Source organism: Podarcis bocagei, assembly GCF_964188305.1.
Source record: "Podarcis bocagei genome assembly, chromosome: 3".
Lineage (NCBI taxonomy): Eukaryota > Metazoa > Chordata > Lepidosauria > Squamata > Lacertidae > Podarcis > Podarcis bocagei.
Genome location: NC_138127.1, coordinates 61,856,836 through 61,879,453, shown reverse-complemented (window position 1 = coordinate 61,879,453; position 22,618 = coordinate 61,856,836). Strand labels below are relative to the sequence as shown.

At 43.6% G+C, this 22,618-nt stretch overlaps 1 protein-coding gene and 1 long non-coding RNA gene across 2 annotated transcripts in view; one reads left to right on the top strand and one right to left on the bottom strand.

Annotated features, from left to right (window-relative positions):
• The first annotated feature begins 6,352 nt into the window (after positions 1-6,352).
• Positions 6,353-22,618, top strand: part of EGLN1 (egl-9 family hypoxia inducible factor 1) — a 26,526-nt gene continuing 10,260 nt past the window's right edge. The window contains exon 1 of the mRNA XM_081186231.1: positions 6,353-7,770. Coding sequence (XP_081042357.1) covers positions 6,793-7,770 — 978 coding nt within the window. The 5' untranslated portion in view covers positions 6,353-6,792. The remainder of the gene's footprint in view (positions 7,771-22,618) is intronic.
• Positions 16,751-22,618, bottom strand: part of LOC308582792 — a 19,604-nt gene continuing 13,736 nt past the window's right edge. The window contains exon 2 of the long non-coding RNA XR_014005851.1: positions 16,751-16,995. This is a non-coding gene — a long non-coding RNA (uncharacterized lncRNA). The remainder of the gene's footprint in view (positions 16,996-22,618) is intronic.

Sequence of the window (22,618 nt, the reverse complement as noted above, 5' to 3'; positions counted from 1 at the left end):
TCTCCAACCAGTAATGTGTACATAAATGCATGTACTAATGTGCACATATAAATATGTCATATTTGGGAACATTAGGGTAATTGCTTTATATTAGGCAAAATTAAATACAATATTGTGCATATCAGGAAAAATTCATACTAAAATGCTGGTGAATTGTCATAAAAAAATCACAAACTGATGTGGAAATGTGGAGAACTTAAAATAGGAAAAATGAGAAATGAAGATACCAAAATTAACAGATTCACCCATTCCTAATTGTGACTTGCTACTTCCAAGTTCTCCTCTTACTAGGGATACTATTATTAGCTGTAGGAATGAGTGGTGGAGGCAGAGAATACACAGTTCTTCACCCTGTTTGTCCTCCTCATCTTGTTCTCTTACACTCTGTTGGCTGGCTCTGACCTGAAATGATTCCCTACCCAGGAAAAGTGTCAATAGGGGAGAAGCAGCTTAACTTTGTCTACTGGAGAAGGGTGTTTCAGATCAAGTTGTAAATCCCATGTAGGCTTGCACTGACCAAGAAACAGCCTGGTCTACTCCTGTGCCTATAGCAGCAACTTACCAGCAGAAATCAGCAGGTGAATAAGTATGCACAGGATTGCAGTAATTTTGTCCATAAGCAACCCACGGGTAGTCAAAAGAAAATTTTAAAAAGTTGTTGCACACAATAAAATGACAAGATTTCACATTCCAACTCACAATAATAAATTCCATGGCTTTAAATAAATGTACATTCTTTGACTCTTTTCTTTTAATCATACGTTAATTTCATCATTAGCCACTTTTTGTGTTTTTTAGCATAATTCTAGCTAAGGCTTTAATTTTATTTCTAAGAATGTACTAGGTTTCTCTGGCAGTTCTTCCTGGAAATACAAAACAAAAATGGTTCAGGTAGCTAAATTTATGGCTGACAGAATAAATGGTATATTGTAAAGCAGTGTTACTGAATATCTCAAGGGTGAGGAGCCTTCCATTCTTAGTCAATCTTTCACTGGCCACACGCTAGTGGTGAGCAAGACCAGAGATAAAGGTAGATGAAGCATTAAACATGAATTTTACCTTTGTACAGTAAGCTCGTTTCTACACACACTTATACATCCCTCTCTAGCCTCCATCCAGGCAAGCAATCAGCTTTTTCAAAGTGTAGGGAGTCCAGGGATACATTCCAGGGATACAGTCCAGTCAGGTAAAAAAAATACTCAAGGATAATGCAAAAGGAGGCTGGTGAGGGGTGTGGTGTACAGCATTTGGCTGCCAGACCTGGAGGTTCCTCTTCCCTGAGATCTATCTATTTATCTATTAGCCCTGATAGCTAAGTGGGTCTTCCATGTTTAAAGGCAATCTAAACACCTGATGCTAAAAACAGTTATTGGGTGTTCTGTTCAGCCAGAACTCTGTATGCTAGCTCCAAAGCTGTGTATATATTTTGGCTTCGCTCTGAGCTATGAGGAAGTTGTGGTGAGCAGGAAAAGTCCCTGTGTGTGTGAGTCAGTGATGATCCCAGCACATGCCAATCACAAGGAAGAAGTTGCATCCTGCCCTAGTTAAATGCAAGCTCCAGTGCCACTTTTAGTTTAAGCAACATCCATAATTCAGCAAACGATCTCCCATTAGGAATAAAATTATCATCCAGAAAGCATACCCGCTCTAATAAAATGAAATAATTCCCTAGCCTGTCGTGAGAAGACCAAGCCCATTCGTTTTCAACAGGCTGAGGGTGCATTACTAATAGATTATGTATTGTCAAGGCAATAATATAAAATTCACATCTCTTAAGAACTTCCAAACCCTTCCTCTTTGATCATTAGGGCTTTCAGGACAAAATAAAATAAGGCTACTGAAATGAGGCAGATGACTTGGGTCCCATGGGTAAGGGGAGATGGCAAACATCTCTAGGGGTTTATGGGGATCCTGAATGCTGCTGGAAACCCAGCAGGAAGTCACAACTGGTTTGACTATGCTGCTGCAATGGTCCCCTTTTCTTATCACAAGACAGGTCCTATTTGTGCTCCAACTTTTATGATTTCCACTATCTGCTGTATTTTCCCAATCTCAATCTAATCTGGTTATCACAAGACAGGAGAGCTACTATATTGCACATAACTTTTTCCCTTTCTTTGTTCTTTCACTTTCTCCATAGCAAGGCTGTGTTTTGAAAGACTCTGTGTCACAGTTCCCCGAAGCAAGCAAGTCCAACATGCAGAATGCTGTGGAAATATGTTGAAAGGTTTATTCTTAATGATTTATCTTTTAATCCCCAGACCTCCTCTGCACACATTCCAACTAACCTACAGTGAATTCTGGGATGTTTTCGAAAGATACTAGGTACCAGGAGATGTGCTAATGACACCGAAGTGCGAGTGCATACAAAATCCAGCCCTTCTTCACACCTAGGTCAAAAGACAGTTCTGAGGAGCTGGCACCTATTCTGCTACCTCCATATTCCCCTCACAGCAACTTTCCTCATGCTGGTAGTGGGTGGAACCAAAATCAAAGGTGAATTTTATCTTTGTACAGTAGGCGAGTTTCTATGCAGCTTCACAGATTTCTCTGTATTCTCCATCCAAGCAAACAAGAAGTATTACCAGAGTTCAAGGGCACATTCCAGCCAGACAAATATACTCAATGAGGGTTCAAAGCATGGCTACTAAGGGATGTGGCCTGGGGAGAGGGAAGGTATCAGGGCTCAGTACTTTTAGTCCTTTATTGTCAGTAATTCACTCAACAATAGAAACAGAAATGAAAACCCTTATCAGGGCAACAATCACTATAGTTTAGGAGGAAACTAGAGATAGAAACCAGATTTAGATTAATGATTAATTATTTAACATTGTTTTTCACAAAGTGAGCCAGCAACATGGCATATGAGGCAACTGTATTAAACATCACAATGCAAAGTGAGAAGGTCATGTTATGATTACTTAATGCTGAAAAACAGGCTACTGCTGAATATAGTCTTCAGCTTTTGGATCCTATTATCATTCTGTGATATGTAGTCCCCTGAATTAATTTTTTTAAAAAGTATCTTATTTGTATTGAGTTGTTTAAAAAGAATCTAGCAGTCATATAATATCTAATACACCCACTGCCTATTCAATATAGGCTAGCGAAGATTACTGTGCCTATAATTATTTTGTTATGGGGGACTCAAGTGTCATCTTTTCAGAGTAGATATGGATGTTGTTGATGATGATGATAATTCATGAATCACACATTTACAATCATACAATAAAACTTAAAATAGGTTTAAAATCAACTCGCTTTTAAAATTGACAGTACAGTGGTACCTTGGTTTAAGAACAGTCCGGTTTAAGAACAATTTGGTTTACAAACTCCACAAAACCAGAAATAGTGCCTTGGTTTGAGAGCTTTACCTTGGTCTAAGAACAGAATCCGAACGATGGAAGGGCACCGGCAGTGGGAGACCTCATTAGGGAAAGCGTTCCTCGATTTAAGAATGGTTTTGGTTTAAGAATGGACTTCCGAAATGGATTAGGGTCGTAAACCGAGGTAGCACTGTACTCAGGCCACAACCTGTTGTTGCTGGCATGACCCCGATCCCACACTAGTAGCATTCATAATATTTGTACTGATGGAGGATATAAGGTGGCTTTGTGATTATCACAGGCGCCTATCGACACTACAAATGCCAAAAAGTACATTTCTCTGTGATACACACTTAAAAATGTTTTGATAAAGGTCTTGTCCACTTTTCTAAATAGGTGCATGTAGCCTTTTTGAAAAGCAACCTCTTCCCATGGCACAAAAAACACACAGTTAGCTGTTCCCTCCCTTCTAACAACAACCCTCAACTTTCAATACCTTTCCCTCCTCCCCTTTTCCCTCCTTTCATTCCCTTCCTGGAGACAACTGGCATCAAAGGTCAGCATACTTTGGCATTTGCCAAGGACCCACACCCCAGCAGGGGCTCATCAACAAGAGCCCCCTGCACCTGCTTTTCCTCTCCAGCCATTGCAACCTGCTTGTGTCTGTCACTCTGGCCCAGGCCCTGATGGTAGTGGTGGTGAGGAGGAGGAGCAATAGGTGCCACTGCCTGCTTGCTCATTAGCTCTCTGCCTGGCAAGCAAGCAGGGGTAGCAATGATGAGGAAGAAGAGGAGTAGTTTTGAGGAGGTGGACTCACAAAGGGTGGGGAGTGGAGTCCATGGAGAGTGTCTCCCCTACAAGGATAGGTTACAACATCTGGGGCTCTTTAGTTTAAAGGATAGATGAGTAAGAGGTGACATGTAGAAGTGTGTAAGACTATGCATGGTGTAGAAAGGTGGGTAAAAGGTAAAGGGACCCCTGATGATTAGGTCCAGTTGTGGACAACTCTGGGGTTGCGGTGCTCATCTCGCTTTATTGGCCGAGGGAGCCGGCGTACAGCTTCTGGGTCATGTGGCCAGCATGACTAAGCCGCTTCTGGCGAACCAGAGCAGCGCACGGAAATGCCGTTTACCTTCCCGCCGGAGCGGTACCTATTTATCTACTTGCACTTTGACGTGCTTTCGAACTGCTAGGTTGGCAGGAGCAGGGACTGAGCAATGGGAGCTCACCCCATCACAGGCATTCGAACCGCCAACCTTCTGATTGGCAAGTCCTAGGCTCTGTGGTTTAACCCACAGCGCCACCCGCATACCAAAAAGGTGGATATATGCTTTTTCCTCTCTCATAACACTAGAACTCATGGACAGCCAGTGAAGCTGTATGTTGGACAATTCAGGACAGATAAAATGTATATGGCAAAGGGGGGGGGGAGTGGAGGCTCAAAGCAGGGGGTAGGCAAAATGGCAGTGGGCTCCCTTTTACATTCCTCCTCATTGTTGGGGCAGGATGTCAGGAGCAGCATAGCTCCTCGATTGCCTTCCTGCCAAAAAAAGGGGCCGACGGCACTCAATGTCAGACAGGGAAGGGGCCACAGGTATTGGGGGATGGCACAGTGCAACTTTTCCTGATGGCAAATGTGTTGATCTAGCACATATGCTAACAGAAATGGTGCCCAATAGAGCTGCACAGTAACATAAGGCCTTCTGCTGAGCAGCTCTGTGGAGGAAGACACAGGTCCATGGAAGGTGGGCATTCAGGGGTTAAACACCATGTGCCTCCCTGCAAAGTGAGCACCCCAGCATCGCAAGCAGCTCTGTGTCTGATACACCAGGCATGCTGGGTGTGGCGAGTTACTGTGGGAGTTGTCAGAGCGACCTGCAACCTGGGGAAGTCCCAGGATGGCAGCAGGGCCGAGACTGCCTCAGCTCATGTGGAACCCAACCACAGCTGGCAAGGGACCCTCTGGATGGAAGGCAACTCCCAGCTCTAATGAATCCGCTTGAAATGCTTGGACACCTCCCTGGTGGTATGTCCAGGCCCCTTGCACATGGTAGCCAGGCTTGCTGGGGGCTGCTTCCCCACTCTCTAGCCTCAACCCCTCTCAGTGGGGTTTGGATGCAGCTTTTTTGCACTGGTAGATGGGTAGCGGCCATGCCACCTGATGGATACATTAGACTGCTCTGTAAGTATAGCTGATCCATCCTTTTCAAAACCAAGGCTACTACACTGTTTACCCATCTGTGCCAGGGAGTGTGCCCCCAACCTCTGGAATTAAGGAAACTCCATTTGATGCAAGACTTGAGGCAGCGCAAAGGGCATCAGGTTCTCTTGGCAGAAGGTAGTTCTGGATGCATTTTTGTTAGCTCTCCAGCCGGGTTAGAACCATAGAATCATTGCAGTAGATCAGCAAGACTTCCAAAGGTTTGCGGTAACAAGAAACAACGAGCAGGTCTTCTGGATGTTGAATTAGACAGGAATAACAGGAAAGCTTGAGGTGTGATTCACTGTGCGTGTGAAAGAACTTTGAGCTCACTCCTCCAGCTGCTGAGAAGCATATGCTGAACATTACTCGAGCGTAGACTGCTCTCGAGTAATACGAAACGTACTTATTCCTCCCCTCTCCCCGTTTCCCAGCTAGCTCTGGCTGGTGGACCTCGAGCTTCGAATAAATAACTATAAAGTAGTAGATCCGTTCTGCCCAACAGCGAAAGGACCCCTTCTGAGCGACGGCCATGTGGCCGCTCTCCCCCGGCCCTCCTCACACAAGAAAGAGGGGAAGAGAGGGTCACGCCAACCGCGCGTGGCAAGGCCTTCCCAGCCCACCTCTGCTGAGGCGGCGGCGGCCCCCTTTCACTTTTGTCGCCCCGCCCGCCAAGCCGCCCGCCCGCTTCGGAGGCAGGCAGGCAGGCGCGCGCGCGAGGCAGCCCTCTCGGCCCCCTCCCCTCTCGCGCGGGCTGACTGGAAGTGGCGTACGTGCAGAGCGCAGCCCGTGAGTGGCGGCGCAAACTCCTCCTCCTCCGCGCTCGACTCCAGCCACAGCGAGCGAGCGAGTGAGGAGGAGGCAGGCGCGCAGGCAGGCAGGCCGAGGGGCTCGCGCCGGCACTCGGTGGCGGCTTTCCCCCCCTCAGCGCTGCAGGCTGAGGCCGGGCAGGAAAGGGCCGGGCAGTCTCGGCGGGAGAGGGGCTGCTTCCCTGCCCCGCCACCGAGGCTCGCCGCCGCTATGAGGCGGTGACAGAAGCGAGCCTCGGAGGAGGCGGCGGCGGGCAAGAGGGCGGCGGCGGCGGCGCTGGGCTTTGGTGGCTGACTGTCCTCCGCCCACCAGGAGCGGAGCGGGAGGCGGGCGAGGCAGCCGGGGGCCGCAGCGCTGACTGGGGTCGGCCATGATGAAGTGAGCCGCTCGCCTCCTTCTCCTTCCCAAGGCCGCTCGAGGAGAAGCAGGGGCGACCGAGGAGGGGGACGCGGCAACATGGCCAATGACAGCGGTGGGAGTGGCGGCGGCGACGGCAGCAACGGCAACAGCGGCGGGGCCGGACAAGGCGGCGGCGACAGTAACAGTGTCGGTAGCGGCGGCGGCTGCAGCGCCAGCAGCGAGCGGGACCGGCAGTACTGCGAGCTGTGCGGGAAGATGGAAAACCTGCTGCGTTGCGGGCGCTGCCGCAGCTCCTTCTACTGTAGCAAAGAGCACCAGCGCCAGGACTGGAAGAAGCACAAGCTCATCTGCCGGGGGAGCGAGCCCAGCGCGGCGGCGGCGGCTGGAGGGGGCGTTGCTCAGCACCGGAGCGGCGGCGAGCGACACCAAGGCCACGGCCCCGCTCGCTCCCCCCAGCCCTCCGCAGGAGGAGAAGGAGACGGGGCGGCCGCCGCCCCCAAGAAGGTAACGGCGCTCCCGGCCAAGCCGCAGCCGGACTCTACCTCGGAAGAGAAGAAGGCGGCGGCGGCGGTAACGAACAACCACGTTGCCAAAGTGGCGCCAGAGAGCCGAGGGCAGGAAGGGGAGGAGGGCAAGGAAGCGGCCGCGGCGGCTCCCGGAGCCGGGAAGGCGGCGCTCCTCTACCGGGATAAGTCCAACTTGAGCGCGGAGGAGTCGCTGCGCCCCAACGGGCAGATGAAGTCCCTGGTGCCGCAGCGGCTGGCGCTGGAGTACATCGTGCCCTGCATGAACAAGCACGGCATCTGCGTGGTGGACGAATTCCTCGGCAAGGAGCTGGGCGGGCAGATCGAGCAGGAGGTGCGCGCCCTGCACCACACCGGGCACTTCACGGACGGGCAGCTGGTCAGCCAGAAGAGCGACTCCTCTCGGGACATCCGCGGCGACAAAATCACCTGGGTGGAAGGCAAGGAGCCTGGCTGCATGACCATCGGGAAGCTCATGAACAGTATGGACGATCTCATTCGCCACTGCAACGGCAAGCTGGGCAACTACAAAATCAACGGCAGGACGAAAGTGAGTGACAACCCCTCCTCCTCCCTCTCACCATCTCTAAACCTTCCACCTGCGGCAAGTTCACGACTTTCACTGGCCGGTGATGGCTCCCCCTTCCTCTTTATTGAATTCCCTAGTCACGCTTATTTTCAGGAATATTATATTTCAGAGCAGCTTAAAAGGCAAGATTCTCAAATGGTTGGTGAGTGACAATGGCGAGGGCTAGAGTCAGCGAAGGGTTCCCACATTCTTGAAGGTTGCTATCCTAATGCATAGTTAATGTTAAACTTAGCTGGATTTGCTGGCAAAACTTGTTTTTGCCTACAACTCGAGCAGCCCTATCCATATCACGTTTTCAGGTCCACAAGGGAGGAATGCTGAGAATATATAATATTACTGCGTTGATTCCCTAAGCATATAATTAATACTGTTGTGATTGTGCTACACTGGCTTGTAGCTGTGATTGTAAGGGGACCACAGTAACTTGATACTGCTTTACTAGTCAAATCAGATGGGTGTGGTCAGGGAAGAAGTAGTGTAGGATCCTTCCATTCATAAAGAGCTACTACACTCTGTCCATCAGTCCCAGCAAAGACTTACTGTATTTATAGTCAGCTTGAGAGCCTGACTGCTAACTCTGGTAGCTCTACTGCTAACTTTTAGGCTATTCGCTTCTGCCTTGCAACTAGTGGAGGTATTATGGTCAGGTGTTTTTTTAAGCACTAAAAACTATTGAAAATGATAAAAGTTTCACAGAGTCCAGTAGTCCAGGAGAATAAGTCACAAAAAGATGATATAGTAGTGTGGCGTATTGCTGGATTTGTGACACTACTGAATCAGTTTTGATTGTGCCATGTTCAAAACTGGGTGTGTATCTCCTCAGTTCCTCAGTTTGGTGTCTCTGATTAATTACCTTTGAAATGAACCAACCTCGCATATTGTTGATGTTCCCGGAGGTTCAGTGCCTCTCCCCCTATTTATCAAGATATGTGTGGCAGAGGTGTGATAATATTTATACACTATCAGCATTTAAAATAGGATATGTTGGCCATCAAATCAAAGTTTCAGATTCCAGGAGCAATTCAGCGCTCTATAATAATGTAACACTACCCCCAATACTCCACTCATCAAAACTTCAGTGCTCAGCACCAACAGTAGTCATAAAAAGCAAACTTAGCCATGTTGATCCATAAGGGGGGAAAACTCCAAAATCCACAGTTGGCCAAGTACCTTTCTGAGGACTATCCAGAATGTCACAAAATTGTGGCAAGCTTTTGGATTCTCTAGAATTCTTAATTAGGCAAGAAATAACGTTTTTCCTTGACCCCACCCCCTGAGTTGTATAACATCTTGCCTGATGGTGAATTCTGGAGAAACCAAAAGCTTACTGCAGTTTTGTGACACTTGGCCAGCTATGGATTTTGGAGTTTAGGGATTATGTAATTTTACTAGCACAGTAATATTTCATTTTTAAAGCTAGGTATTGTGATAAGAATTAAAATCAAGATAGTCACAAAATAAAGCTATTGTTAAGAACTATGTGTTTCCTCATATAAGTGCTGTCACCATCATACATCATCACATGAACAGTATTGTGACTGGATATTATCAAGTAAAACTTCTCTTCTGTGGTTCTGTCAACCTAGCTGGAGGTGGTACAACTGCCAGTAGTATCTAGGACTACTTCACAGTTGCTTTTTTCTGACCTGTAACCGATATGATAAGGTTGGGTGAGAACTGATATCTGAAACTAGTGCATGTGCCTGATAGTTCTGCTCTCTCAGCAGCATGTAGCAAAGCCCTTTAAGGGGAACCATTTTAATCAGAATTCATGTTTACTAAAAAAAACCCACAACTTAACCTTGAGAATATATACTATCTAGGAAGATGTTCTGATCCCACCTACCACTGTTATAAAGAACATGCAAATAAAACTGTCATTTAACAGTTGTACCTGCATGTTCAGTATGAGACAATATGATATACTAGGCTTTAATTAAATTACAAAAAATTAGCAGAATTGTACCTTTACTAAATATCAGTGGAAACTAATTGTGCAACAGTGATGTAAGGTAGCAACATACCTAGACATTACAGGGGGCTGAAATTCTTAAATCATCAGAATATCATTAAGAGAGAAAGGTTCTATAAATCCATTCAATGTCACAAGTATGCCTACTACATCTTGGGGCTGCAGAGGGGCAAAGGATCATCTCAGATTTCTTGTTGTGAATTGTGGAGCCCTTCAGTTAATGAAGCAATATTCTGAAATATCTCTATTCTAAGCATTCTGATACAGTTTCACCTTTAGTCTTCTGAAATGATTAGCAGTGCCTTTGTGGCCTGCATAATCTGTTTAAATGCTGATTCTATATTCTGTTGACAGTTGCCATAGACTTGCCCCTTTAATTTAACTTATAAATCTCTGTACAGGGACCACATTATATTTATATTTTGATACAATATCTAGCAGGCTGTTAGCAGTAAATAAATAATGTTGCAAACAGTGTTAGAAACAGATATGAAAGCTAGGAGCTAAATGGCGTATTAAACCCAAGTTATGGCCTCAACAATGGAATGTCTAGGCGCATTTTTTAATAACAAGAATACAAAGCTGAAAATGAATGAACTACAGCTAAAATATTGTGTTCATTTTTCACATGGTCTAGTTCTTCTCTTGCCCACCTCCCTAATATTCTTAAGAAGGTCTCTTCTCCAGCCTTCAAAGAGTAGCTGGAAGTGGAGAGGCAGAAAAAGGTCCTCCTTTCCTTCCACTTTTCAGTTTTAATCTGAAATCTTAGGTGCTGTACTGCACCCAGAACTCAGAAACTGCTTACATTAATGAAATTCCCTGTCGCAAAATGCACCTAGAACAATGGGAATTTCAAACACGGATTGGAGATAATGTGAAACATCATCACCCCCTTCCTTGGGAGTAAGTCCCATTGAACTCAGTGGGACTTAATTCTGAATTGACATGTATAGGATTGAACTGTTAATGCGCTCTCCTAAATTGTGAGACTTGAGCCATTCAAGCACCCAGGCTTAAGCGCATGGGAGCTGCTGAGGTAGCCATCCACAAAGTGCTAGATAAGAAGGTGCTTAACATATACAGTGTAAAACTTCCTCTGCAAAAAAGTTTGCCAAAAAAACACAGCTTGTTAAGCAGACTTTACTGCACTTCCTTTAAAGGCATACCAAGCATTTAAATATAATATGAAGCAGAGAGGCAGATAACTTCTTAAAAGTACTGTAGGTTAATATGTGTGTAGGGAAATGAAACAGGTGTATCTTAAACAGATTTAATAAAAGTGTGCTTAGTGTCACAAATGAGAGAGACCTGTGTTAACATGTTTAATATTGGGGCAGTGGATATGTAAAAAGATTCAGACTTAGGTTAGTCCAGTCTTGCAGACAAGTCCGCAGAAGTGACCGGTCCTGCTATGAAAGCAAATATGTCAAGTAGATAAGTCAAGCATGAAATTTAAAACCCCCAAAGAAGACTGGTATTATTAAAAAAATTATTTTGAAGGTGTATGGCTATTTACAGGCCCCAGGATTAGTAAAATATAGGTGGTCATTAAAATAGCTTTAACTTAAAATCAGTTAGAAATTTTTCTAATACAACAGTGCTTAACTGCTTGTGAACATCTTTTCAGGACACTATTGTGCAGAAATTCCATTTTTGAATATTTCCTCTGACAATATTATTTCTGTATAGCATTATGTTACCTTAAAGCAGGCATGGTCAAACTCCGGCCCTCCAGATGTTTGGGACTACAATTCCCATCATCCCTGACCACTGGTCCTGTTAGCTAGGGGTGATGGGAATTGTAGTCCCAAACATCTGGAGGGCCAGAGTATGCCTATGCCTGCCTTAAAGGGTATTTGACTATTCATAATGAGCAGATACCTGATTTGTGTCTGGGGAACTGAAATAAAGATGTCCTTTTAAAAATAATAAAACAATACAAACCAGTAAGAGCCATTTTAAAACTTTCAGGCACTTGTCACCCGTTGACTTTTCCACTTGGAACAGCTGCCAGTACCACCATCTCTCTTCGTCCTATACAAGGCTCCACATTTTGGTTAGGCTTAGTTTTCAGCCCAAAAATTGTAGTTGCCAATCCTATTCCTAACAGTGTCTGCACCTCTTGGATATTTGGAAGTTGTAGATTTTCAAGTCTAATAGACCACTGCAACAAATCTGTGTGTTCAGATGAACATGGCACTGACAGAAGGCAAGTCAACACATTCTGGGTTTGCTTAGTATATGGGGCAAGAGAATACATAGTTCAATGGTAAAGCACATGCTTTGAATGCAGAAGTTCCCAGGTACAATTTCTCAAACTAGGGCTTGAAAAGACTTCCGCCTTTAACCCTGAAGAGCTGCTGTTAGTCAGTGTAAGCCAGCTTTCTCTAACCGAGGTGCTCTCCATGTGTTTTGAACTATAACTCCCATTATCGCAGTCCATTGACTGTGCTGGCTGGTGCTGATTGGAATTGTAGTCCAAAATAACTGAAGGTCACCAGGTAGGAGAGGGTGGTGTAAACAATACTGAGCTAGATGATCTGACGCTATGTAAGGCATTTTACTTGGGCCAAACCAAAATATTACCCTTGTACTACTACTGGGGTTATTTGTTCTGGATCACTGTGGCTGCCTGCATTTATCACATCTTGCTGTGAGCTTGCAGTTTTATTGTGTTGACTCTGTCATTTATTGTCACTTCCTAACCTCTGTTTTAGATATACGCAGGAAACACCTCCTTGTTTTAGTTAAATAGGTATAAAGCTAATAAAACTAAATGGTCTTGAAAGGAATTAAAAAATGTCTTCCTGTACCCAGTTTGATTTGTTAGGTTATAGATCGGAATCTTAAATAAAGTTAAAAGACCTTTTTGCAAGCAGGCTACTCTGAGCCCAATTCTGTAACAGGCCATTGCTGATGAGGTTAGACCACAGGTTTTGGGTTTTTTTGACTTGGAAAGCCTTTTAATTGTCATGGCATGCAACGTCAGTGGGTAGTACTGTGGTCCAGATATTGAACAGTGTCGAATTTGAATTACTGCATGTTTTCTTTAATTAGTATTCTAGTAAATGTGGTTGACTTTCAGCGCAATGAAAGTATCAGTTTGTACTAGAGCTTTGTTTGCATTATTGTCTCCATTTCTCCACTAGTTGGTTAACATTTACCCCAAAGTACAGTGGTGCCCCGCAAGACGAATGCCTCGCAAGACGGAAAACTCGCTAGACGAAAGAGTTTTCCGTTTTGGAGGTGCTTCACAAAACAAATTTCCTATGGGCTTGCTTCGCAAGATGAAAATGTCTTGCGAGTTCCTGCAGGTTTTTTTTCCTTTCCCCCCCTTTTTCTAAGCCGCTAAGCCGCTTATCAGCTGATCCGATAAGCCGCTAATAGCGCTAATCCGCTAATCCGTCAATGGGCTTGCTTCGCAAGACGAAAAAACCGCTAGACAAAGAGAATCACAGAACGGATTCTTTTCGTCTTGCGAGGCACCACTGTAAAATTAAAATTTAAAAAATCATTAAATATGTTATTATTGCTTAGAATTCTAGAGCTGGAAGGGACCCTAGGGTCATTGAGTCCACCCTCTGCAAGGCAGGAATCTTAACTAAAGCTTGTTAATTGAAATTAAAATCCTATTGGTTGGTTGTGAAGGAAGTTGTCATTTAGCCTTGTAAAGAAAAACAAGCAAAACAGAAACCTCACAAGTTGATAAGAACAGCTTGAGCTAATAAAACTTCATATAACTTGCTCAATAAAATGTTAACTAATATTGATATTGGTTGACTAGTTTGCTGCAGGTATGGATTTGGGGCTGTGGAGGTGAGGATTAATCTAAAATAGTGGCTGAGGTTGCACAAAAAAATATTCTGCTGCTGCTGCTACTGCTACTACTACTACTACTACTACTACTACTACTACTACTACCACCACTACTACTACTATTTGATTTGATTTTGATTTCTTACTTTCCCATCACCATAAGATTGAAGGCCTGATTACAACAATGTAAAAATAAAAAGATTTACGGTAAATCATATAAGACAATTTACAATCAGAAGAACAGGGTGGGTCCTAAAAATATCTCTCAGGTGTCAAAGGCCATAGTAGAGAGATGTATATTCAGCCTATAATGAATATTGTATAATAAATGTGCCAGATGTACCTCTGTGGGAAGATAATTCTGCAACTTAAGGGCTGCCACAGAGGATGTACTCTCCTCAGACACACATCACCCCACATTTCTCAGCGTGGTTTTACTTATTTTACTTACATTTAGTAAACAAAACTTTTTAAAGTACCCATGTTAATTTTTCATATCAATATACAACATGTAATTGACTAGAAATGTGGGGGGGATATTATACTACATAGATTTTTAATTGGAATACATATATGCTTGTGGGCCCTCTGTCTGACCAAGGGGTTTGGTTATTGACAACATAGTTCACCTTGGGAAGAGACCTCTGAAATCTCTATGATTTGCCTCATTATTCAGACCCCACACAGAGTTGATGCATACCCAGGCATGTGCATCCTTGCAGTTCTTTAAGTAGAAAAAAAAAGCAATGGTAATGAAAACTATTGATATGCTAATAAATTTTAGCAGCCCATAGAACAGCCCAAAAAAGGCTGGCACCTTCATTAAACACCTTTAGGCACCAGGTGAAAACCTTCCTCTTTAACCAGGCCTTTGGTTGATTGACATCTGATGCCCTTTTAAAATATGTTGTGGAAGGGAGGATTATTATCTTTGTTTTTATAATGTATTTCTCTTTTCTATATTATGATTTTATGTTGTGAACTGCCCTGAGATCTGTGGGTATAGGATGGTATACAAAATTAATTAATTAATTTATAATTACATGATATATTGATTCCACAGCCTGGAAATGGTGAAGATTGTCTAATTGTATTTGCAGTTGATATCCAATTATTGTTACTAATTAACTTATTTCCACAGAAAAAAGAAAGCACTTGGGGGAAAACACCTCACATCACTGCTTCCTAGAACACTTCATCATTTTGTATTACTGAACTTCATTGGTGGTTTGAACTTTGTAGAACAACTGCTCTTCATCCCTTGTTCTGTGAACAAGTTATGCCACTCTGCTGATAAAATGTAGACATATAAGCACTGTTTCTTATTCCATTTCAAACTTGGGCTCCCATCCAGAAAGTAAAATCATATTTATTTATTTATTTGAGAGAGAGAAAGAGAAAGATTGGAAATGAAACTCTAATTGAGTGACAGTGCTGAGTAATTCTTATAAAAAGAATTACCGTATTTTTTGCACCATAACACTCACTTTTTTCCTCCTAAAAAGTAAGGGGAAATGTCTGTGCGTGTTATGGAGGGAATGCCTACGGGTGGCATGCCTACGGATTTTCTTCCTCTAAAAACTACATGTGTGTTATGCTCGGGTGTGTGTTATAGAGCGAAAAATACGGTAGATTATTATTTGTAAAGCATCTGAAACTTTATATAAACGAAATAAAACAGTACCATCTCTATCTGCAGACTTGAAATCTAAATGTACGCATGATTCAAAAGGAAATATGGAAGGGAAAACAGCCAAATTGTGCACTAATTCTTCATAAGTTACATAATGCGTAATAAATATAACATTAGAAAATGACAATGGTGCCTAAAATTAATGTTTGTTTCTCAGACCATAGATGATAAGAATAGCAAAGAAGTAGTTCCTGTGATTATTTGTCAGTAATTGGCTTCATTATCAACCTCTTTTTGTTAAAAAGGATGCAGGAATTGCCCTCCATTGCATAGCCTTGATTTGATAAAAGCCAGAAATGGAACATAAGGAATGTTGCTGTCTTAAGAATGAAGAATGTTGGCAGAGGAAGCCATAGAGGAGCTTTGGTATTGCTTGTACACTGCTAACCTGGCTTTAATCAGAAATGTTTTCTGAAGTTCAAACAGTTGGGATACGAGAATGTGGTTTAAAGGAAAAGGATAGTGTTAGCCTGCCAGCTAAAAGATACATCTTTTGTTCTTGCTTTAAGCCTTATATAATCTTGGAGACCAGCCATATGTATAGATTCAGTGCTGTATAGTGGGATAAAACTTGACAATTGTTGGCAGTGTTTAGACTATGCTCAGCCACAGAGATTGCTGCTTGGGCACTCTGCTCCACCAGTCGTCCATTAGTTTTGCATGCCCTTTGTTGACATTCCTCAGTGAGTCTATAAATGGGATCTAGCCTGAGTGTTTTAGGATTTAAGATTAACTGTATTGAAAACATAAATACAACATGGACTGCTGACTTACAGCTTTGAAGTTTGTATAAACTTTAAGCATATGCCCATCTAAATCTAGTGCTCTTTTCTATATGGTAACTGTTGATTTGAAATAGCCCATATTTGGCAGATGTTTAGTTAGTAAAAAGCTGGCCAAAAAACAACAAATAAAGGTGTGAGTTTCCCCTTCCCCCAAATGTATACAGTGGTACCTCAGGTTACATACGCTTCAGGTTACATACGCTTCAGGTTACAGACTCCGCTAACCCAGAAATAGTACCTCGGGTTAAGAACTTTGCTTCAGGATGAGAACAGAAATCGTGCTCCAGCGGCACGGCAGCAGCAGGAGGCTCCATTAGCTAAAGTGGTGCTTCAGGTTAAGAACAGTTTCAGGCTAAGAACGGACCTCCGGAACGAATGAAGTACTTAACCTGAGGTACCACTGTACTTCTCTGTTTAACTGAAACAGTTGGAGAACCTCCTTCAGTGGGCATTCAGGACCTGGATTCCTATATTTGTCAAAGTGCTGAAAAAGATTCAAGAGTTGTAGCCACTGTTAGCCATATTCAGAATAAACGAAGTGAAATCAATGAATGTGACTAACTTAAATCCCCTTATTTCAGTGGATATATTCTGATTTTGTTGAATACAAACCACAGTTGTGTTACAGTTTAGAAGGTATTTGTGCAGTTTAATTATGACAAAATTATGGCACTATAAAGGCTTGATGGATTTATTGTGGCACAAGCTTTTAGGGGTTCCCTAACTACAAAGAGCAGACCATGTTAGAGCATTCCTAGCTCAGCTGAGGAGCCACCCTTTTTTGAATGAAAAGGGGCTTCTGTGGACTTCCATAGACAGGTAGGGCAAAACGTCCACTCCGTTATCAAATCCAATTTTAGAATCAGTGACTTGCCATTTGATATTTTTTCTTTTCCCTTCACCAGTGATGTTGACAGATCCTGAATAGTATAAATTGAAACAAAAAATTACAAATACTACATGGTTGGTTCTTTTTTCCTAAATAACCAGGATCCCAACAGGAGTAGCATTATGGGGGGACAAATCTACTCATGAAACTGCCAGTGTGAAAAGAAGATAGTTTTCTCTACAGTAAAAAATGAGCAGCTTTATTATGCAGAGATCATAGGTAATCTTAGAGCACAGATTGGTCTACAATGCTAAGCAGATGTTAATTTTCAGGACCTTATAAACTATATGTGCATATCCTTGAGTTCACGAAGTGCTTTTGATTTAGTGGAGGCATCTGCTAAAGGAAGAGAAGGGGGCACTATTTTTGCTGGTTCTTTCCCTTACACCATGGGTAGGCAAACCCAGGCCAGGGGGCCGGATCCAGCCCAATTGCCTTCTAAATCCGGCTCGGATGGTTGGGGAATCAGCATGTTTTTACATGAGTAGAATGTGTCCTTTTATTTAAAATGCTTCTCTGGGTTGTTTGTGGGGCCTGCCTGGTGTTTTTACATGAGTAGAATGTGTGCTTTTATTTAAAATTCATCTCTGGGTTATTTGTAGGACATAGGAATTTGTTCATTTCCCCCCCCCTCAAAATATAGTCCGGCCCACCACAAGGTCTGAGAGACGGTGGACCGGCCCCCTGCTGAAAAGGTTTGCTGACCCCTGCCTTACACGGTCAGTGCCCTGCCCCCACCCCCACCCCCAACTAGAGTTGGGAGAACAGGTTGGAAGTAGGTGCTGCAGGGGGAAAGGAAATCAGCAATAATTGCCTCCACTCTTCTGTTAGTTGATGTATCTGCTGGATCAAAAGCCCTTCCATGAGCACAAGGAAATTAGTTGTTTTACTTTATACATTGCCTTGCCTTTGACACTGTATTTTTCTTCCATATCACCTTTGTGCTTCTCATGGAAAATAAAACTTATGTTTGTGAGAGGGATTGAAATGTAATTGAGGGTTAGCGAGAATTACCCCCAAAGTAATCACAATCGGTGACATCCAGGAATGTCTCCCTTCTTGCACAAGGAGATTATTTTTGCACAACAGGTCTTCCGTTTTCTCCTCTTTCTCCCCTCCTTTGTGCACCCCCAAAATCTGCCCCAGAGCACAGGGGTCGTGGAGGGAAGAAGAAGCTATGTTGTACAAACAGATGCCTGTTCATGATCCCAAATAAGGAAGCAGTTTAACAAAGGATTTTTACTGTACTATATGCCAAACTGTTTCGGCTTTTCAGCTGTCTTGTTCACTCTGTCTTGTTCTTCTCTCCTAGATTATTATCCACTCCTGTGTGCTAAGGGTTTCCATGCATGCAAGGGCCTTCTTCTTCTCACCTCACCCTGCAGCCCCCAGTGCTTCCAAAATCTGCTCCATAGGTTCAGAAAACTCTTGAAAAGATTGGGCTGTTGAGGGGGGACAGCTGGGGGAGGAAGAGCAGGTCTCATTGCACAAGTGGAAGTCCAATCACAAAATGTTGGTTATCATCCAAAACGTTCTCTATGGAGGTGAACACTGAGCACATCTTCTCTCATCCAAAGACTTGACTTACGTCCAGTTGACACAGATTTTGGCAGGAAATAGAGCACTTCTTAATCAATGTTCTCATTTTAAAAAATCTTCTGTCTTCATTAGAGTAGAGGCTAATCCTTCATACCCCTTTTAATGCAGCATGAATTTTTCAAATCTTAGGCTTTTTTTGTTATACTTAAAGTCTAGTTTTTAAACCCTTCCTAGTATTTTTGAGGGAATTTAGAATATATTGAAAGTCTGAAAAAGCTCTACCATTTGAAAACACTGCTATTAATTTGATTTGTAATGACCACAAATAAGACTTCTTCTTCCTGAAGGAGTAAATCAAGGGAGAGGAAAGGAAAGTATGAGTATTTTGATTCCCACTGTTGGATAGAATCCAGAACATTGTGTTCTCTGTCTTCCAGTGCCACAGTTCGCAGGAGAGCTTAATTAGTACTTGCCCTATTTTTAAAGCTGTCAAAAATATAGTCTCTGGGGCAAGAGAGGTGCTATCCTGCATGTTAACCAATAATTAGAAGCCATATGGGGGGGGTTTTCTGGAAATATTTAAAGAGGGTTTCATATTTAAATTTCTATAGGACCTTTCTGCATTTGTTAATGCAACATATCCCAAAGTAAGCAAAGTATAACACAGTATTACGGTGTTCATAGAAAGAGAGACCCAAATAGGGAGAAAAAGAGAAGAAAAACCAGGGCCACTTTGCCCTCTCGCTGTCCCATACAGAGTGGCTTGCCGTTGATGGAGTCCAAGAGGGGGAAGGCTCTAGATGTCACTTGAGCCAGGCAGGCTGATAAAAAGAGTCTTGTTTTCTCTCCCACTCCCTTGCCATGGCAACAAAGTTCTTAAAATGGGCTTAATTCTGTATTTGGTGAGGGCCTTAAGCCATTTCTGCTGCAACAGGTATGTTCTGTGACCCAGGGGTGATACCTCCTATCAGAACTGCAAGAGAGGGTCCTAGAAGCATGAAGACAACTATTTATGCATCTAACACAGGTTTTATTAAGTCTTGAGTCCTTTTATTTTTATGTCACAATATTCTTCTTTGAGTCAATCTTCCTGGCAAATTGGTTGATAATAAAAAGTCACACAATTTAAATCACAGAAACAATGACAAGGGCTTTACAATTCATAATATTACTGAAAATAATTATTAACTTGTAATATTGAATAGAAAATGCAATTGTTTTGCAGAAAATTCATGAAGTAAGTTTACTGTCTTAGCCTCACACAGCTGGTGAAATGTCATATTGTTTAAGCCACTACTATGCTTGTTCAGTGTCTGACAGGAAAAGGCCTTGTAGCTGTTCTCTACAGGGAAGGAAACCTGCTTATTTTGACATAAAGGGTGTGTGGTACAAAATGTGGATTTTAAAGGAAGTAGAATACTTTTGTATATAGTATTTTATTCAGTTGTTGAAATTGAAAATCCCAATTTTATAAGCAACTGAAAATCATAGATGGGAGAAAGCGTGAGTTATCATATATAGTCTGCTCTATAAATGTGTTTCTCAAGTTTTAAAAGCAAACTAATTTTGATACATTAGGAGCATGTGAACAGTTTAAGCCAGTTTGGGCATCATAATGGTTTATCATGACAGGAATGAGCTACAGTGTGTCTTGGCCTTGCTTTCTCACCCACTCCTCTTCCCTTGCATGGTTGCATGGAGGAGACTGGAAGCTTTCACTTCCATTTTCTATTACCGTATTTTGCGCCCCATAGGATGCTCCGGCCCATAGGACGCACTTAGTTTTTTGGGGGGGAAATAAAGAAGAAAAAAATTATTTCCCCCCCCAGGTGCGGGGCTGGAAGAACCAGGTCGGGGAACAGCGGCAAGGCGCGCTCTGCCTCCCCGCTGTCCCCCGAGCTTGTGGGGCTGGCTATGGGGAGAAGTGCGCTGATCCCGGGACTGCAGGCAGCTCTGCACGGCCATCGGGAGGGGGGCGGGACTTTGCGCCCTGCTCCCGGTGGCCGCGCAGAGCTGCGCTGATCCCGGGACTGCAGGGAGCTCTGCACGGCCATCGGGAGGGGGACGGGACTTCGTGCCCGGCTCCCGGTGGCCGCGCAGAGCTGCGCTGAGCCGGGGACTGCAGGCAGCTCTGCGCAACCCTCGGAGCCGGTCTCCCGAGGGTTGCGCAGAGCTTCCTGAAGCCTGGAGAGTGAGAGGGGTCGGTGTGCACCGACCCCTCTCGCTCTCCAGGCTTCAGCGAAAGCCTGCATTCGCCCCATAGGATGCACACACATTTCCCCTTCATTTATGGAGGGGAAAAAGTGCGTCCTATAGGGCGAAAAATACGGTAACTGCTGTTTGATAGGTCCAGACAAAACAAGAAGGTATGCTTTATCCTAACAATTCTGTGTTGAGAAATGCCAGCTACAAACCATGGTTTATGACTACAACTTAAGGATTGCATGTATCAGGAGCCGTAGTCAGGTGTAGGTTAGCAATAAAAAAACACTGGTGTCAGCGAAGTTAACTCCTTATTCAAAGAAACCAAAAACAGTGAAAGCCTAGTGATCTCAGCTACTCTTCCCAGTAGGTCTTGCCCCAGGGAGGCAGCTGCGAAGACTGAATGTCCCCACTTTTCCACAGCTGCCTAAGTCCCCTCCTCTGCAGGGTTTTTCCCAAGCAATTGGAGATTGTGTCTGCCCACACCTAATCTCTCCTCTGCTCTTTTCATTTCTCTGCATGTTCTGGTTGACCAGGTCTAGGAAGCTGGTCACAGCAAGAGAGGGAGACTCCCTGGATTATTCAGCAGCCTGCCTCACCCCTGTCTCCTGCCCCCTAACCTCCAACTTCTACATCAGGACTGCTTTCTGCCCCAGCTTCTTCCTTCTCACTAAACCCTTTTGCCTGTTCAGCTTCCGACAGATTCTATAATACCTGCTTTAAATTGTGTTTAGTTACTCTATGTCATCTAGAATGTTTTAGGATCATCAAGTATGCTAATAGCCCTATCCTGGGCACATTTATTGAAAGCAGGTCCAACAGAGTTCATTGAGGCTTGTAATAGTGTGATCCTATGCATGTGTACTCAGAAGTGAGTTCAGGGTTTTTTACTGCCAGGTGAACATTTATAGGATTGCAGTCTTAGCATCCATAGGATTGCTTCTTATGTCTTCTGTAGAAATGTCAATTAATCAACTTGATAGCAGGAAATCAAACTGAACCAGAATGGCAATTAAGGAGGAAAAAAAAAACAGAACTAAAAGAGGAAAGAATATTTGAAGAGTTTCCTCCCCCAAACAGGAACACCATCTGAAGAGTCTTTGGTTTCGTACAAAGTTTTTAAAAATGTTTATATATATTGATTTTTTTAAAATTTCAAAAGCTCACAATTACACAATAAATCAACAAATAAACACTGAAAAGATCTAGAAAAAAGAGGGGTTCAGAATATGGGTAAACTTACTGCATCCAGTGGAACCAGATTGAATTAGAATGAGTTCATATAATAAAACCAATATTTGGAATGATATCTGTATTTTGGATTTGTTCAGGCCCTGTGCCTAGGAAGCATTGGACAGAGATTGGACTAGGAGCCTACCTGAAGGCAAAAACCATTGTACAATATTACAAAAGATAAACAGCCTGCCTGTTGGAGGAAGGAAAAGGGAGAGGACACCATTGTAGAGAATGCCTCTCCCTCTCAGCCAGCCTCTCTAGGTGGGTGTTAAAGGCTTCAGTTGTGCTTACTTGAATTGAAGCACTGTTTCTTCACTTTTGAGCTAAAGGTCTGTATAACATCTTGTTTGTTTATTCAGCAGTGCATCTGTGATGGCCAGGCTTGCAGCACGTTGGGGAGAGAAGGGTGTAGCAGCCTGCTGACTTACTGTTCAGGTCCTGAGAATCAGAGAGACAAGTAAGCAGGCTCTTGCAGGTTGAGGAACCACGAAGGAGCTCAGGAGCACTCAGCCCAGGCAGTAAGAACCGTGCGGGGGCAGAGAATTTCACTGCAGACAGTGTTCCACCTCTGGACTGGCGCTGGGTATTCCTGCTTACCCTGATATGAGCTAGCTTTAACTGAGAAAGAGAGATAGGGGTTGTGGTGAAGAGTGCAGTGGATTTGCAGAGCTTTCCAA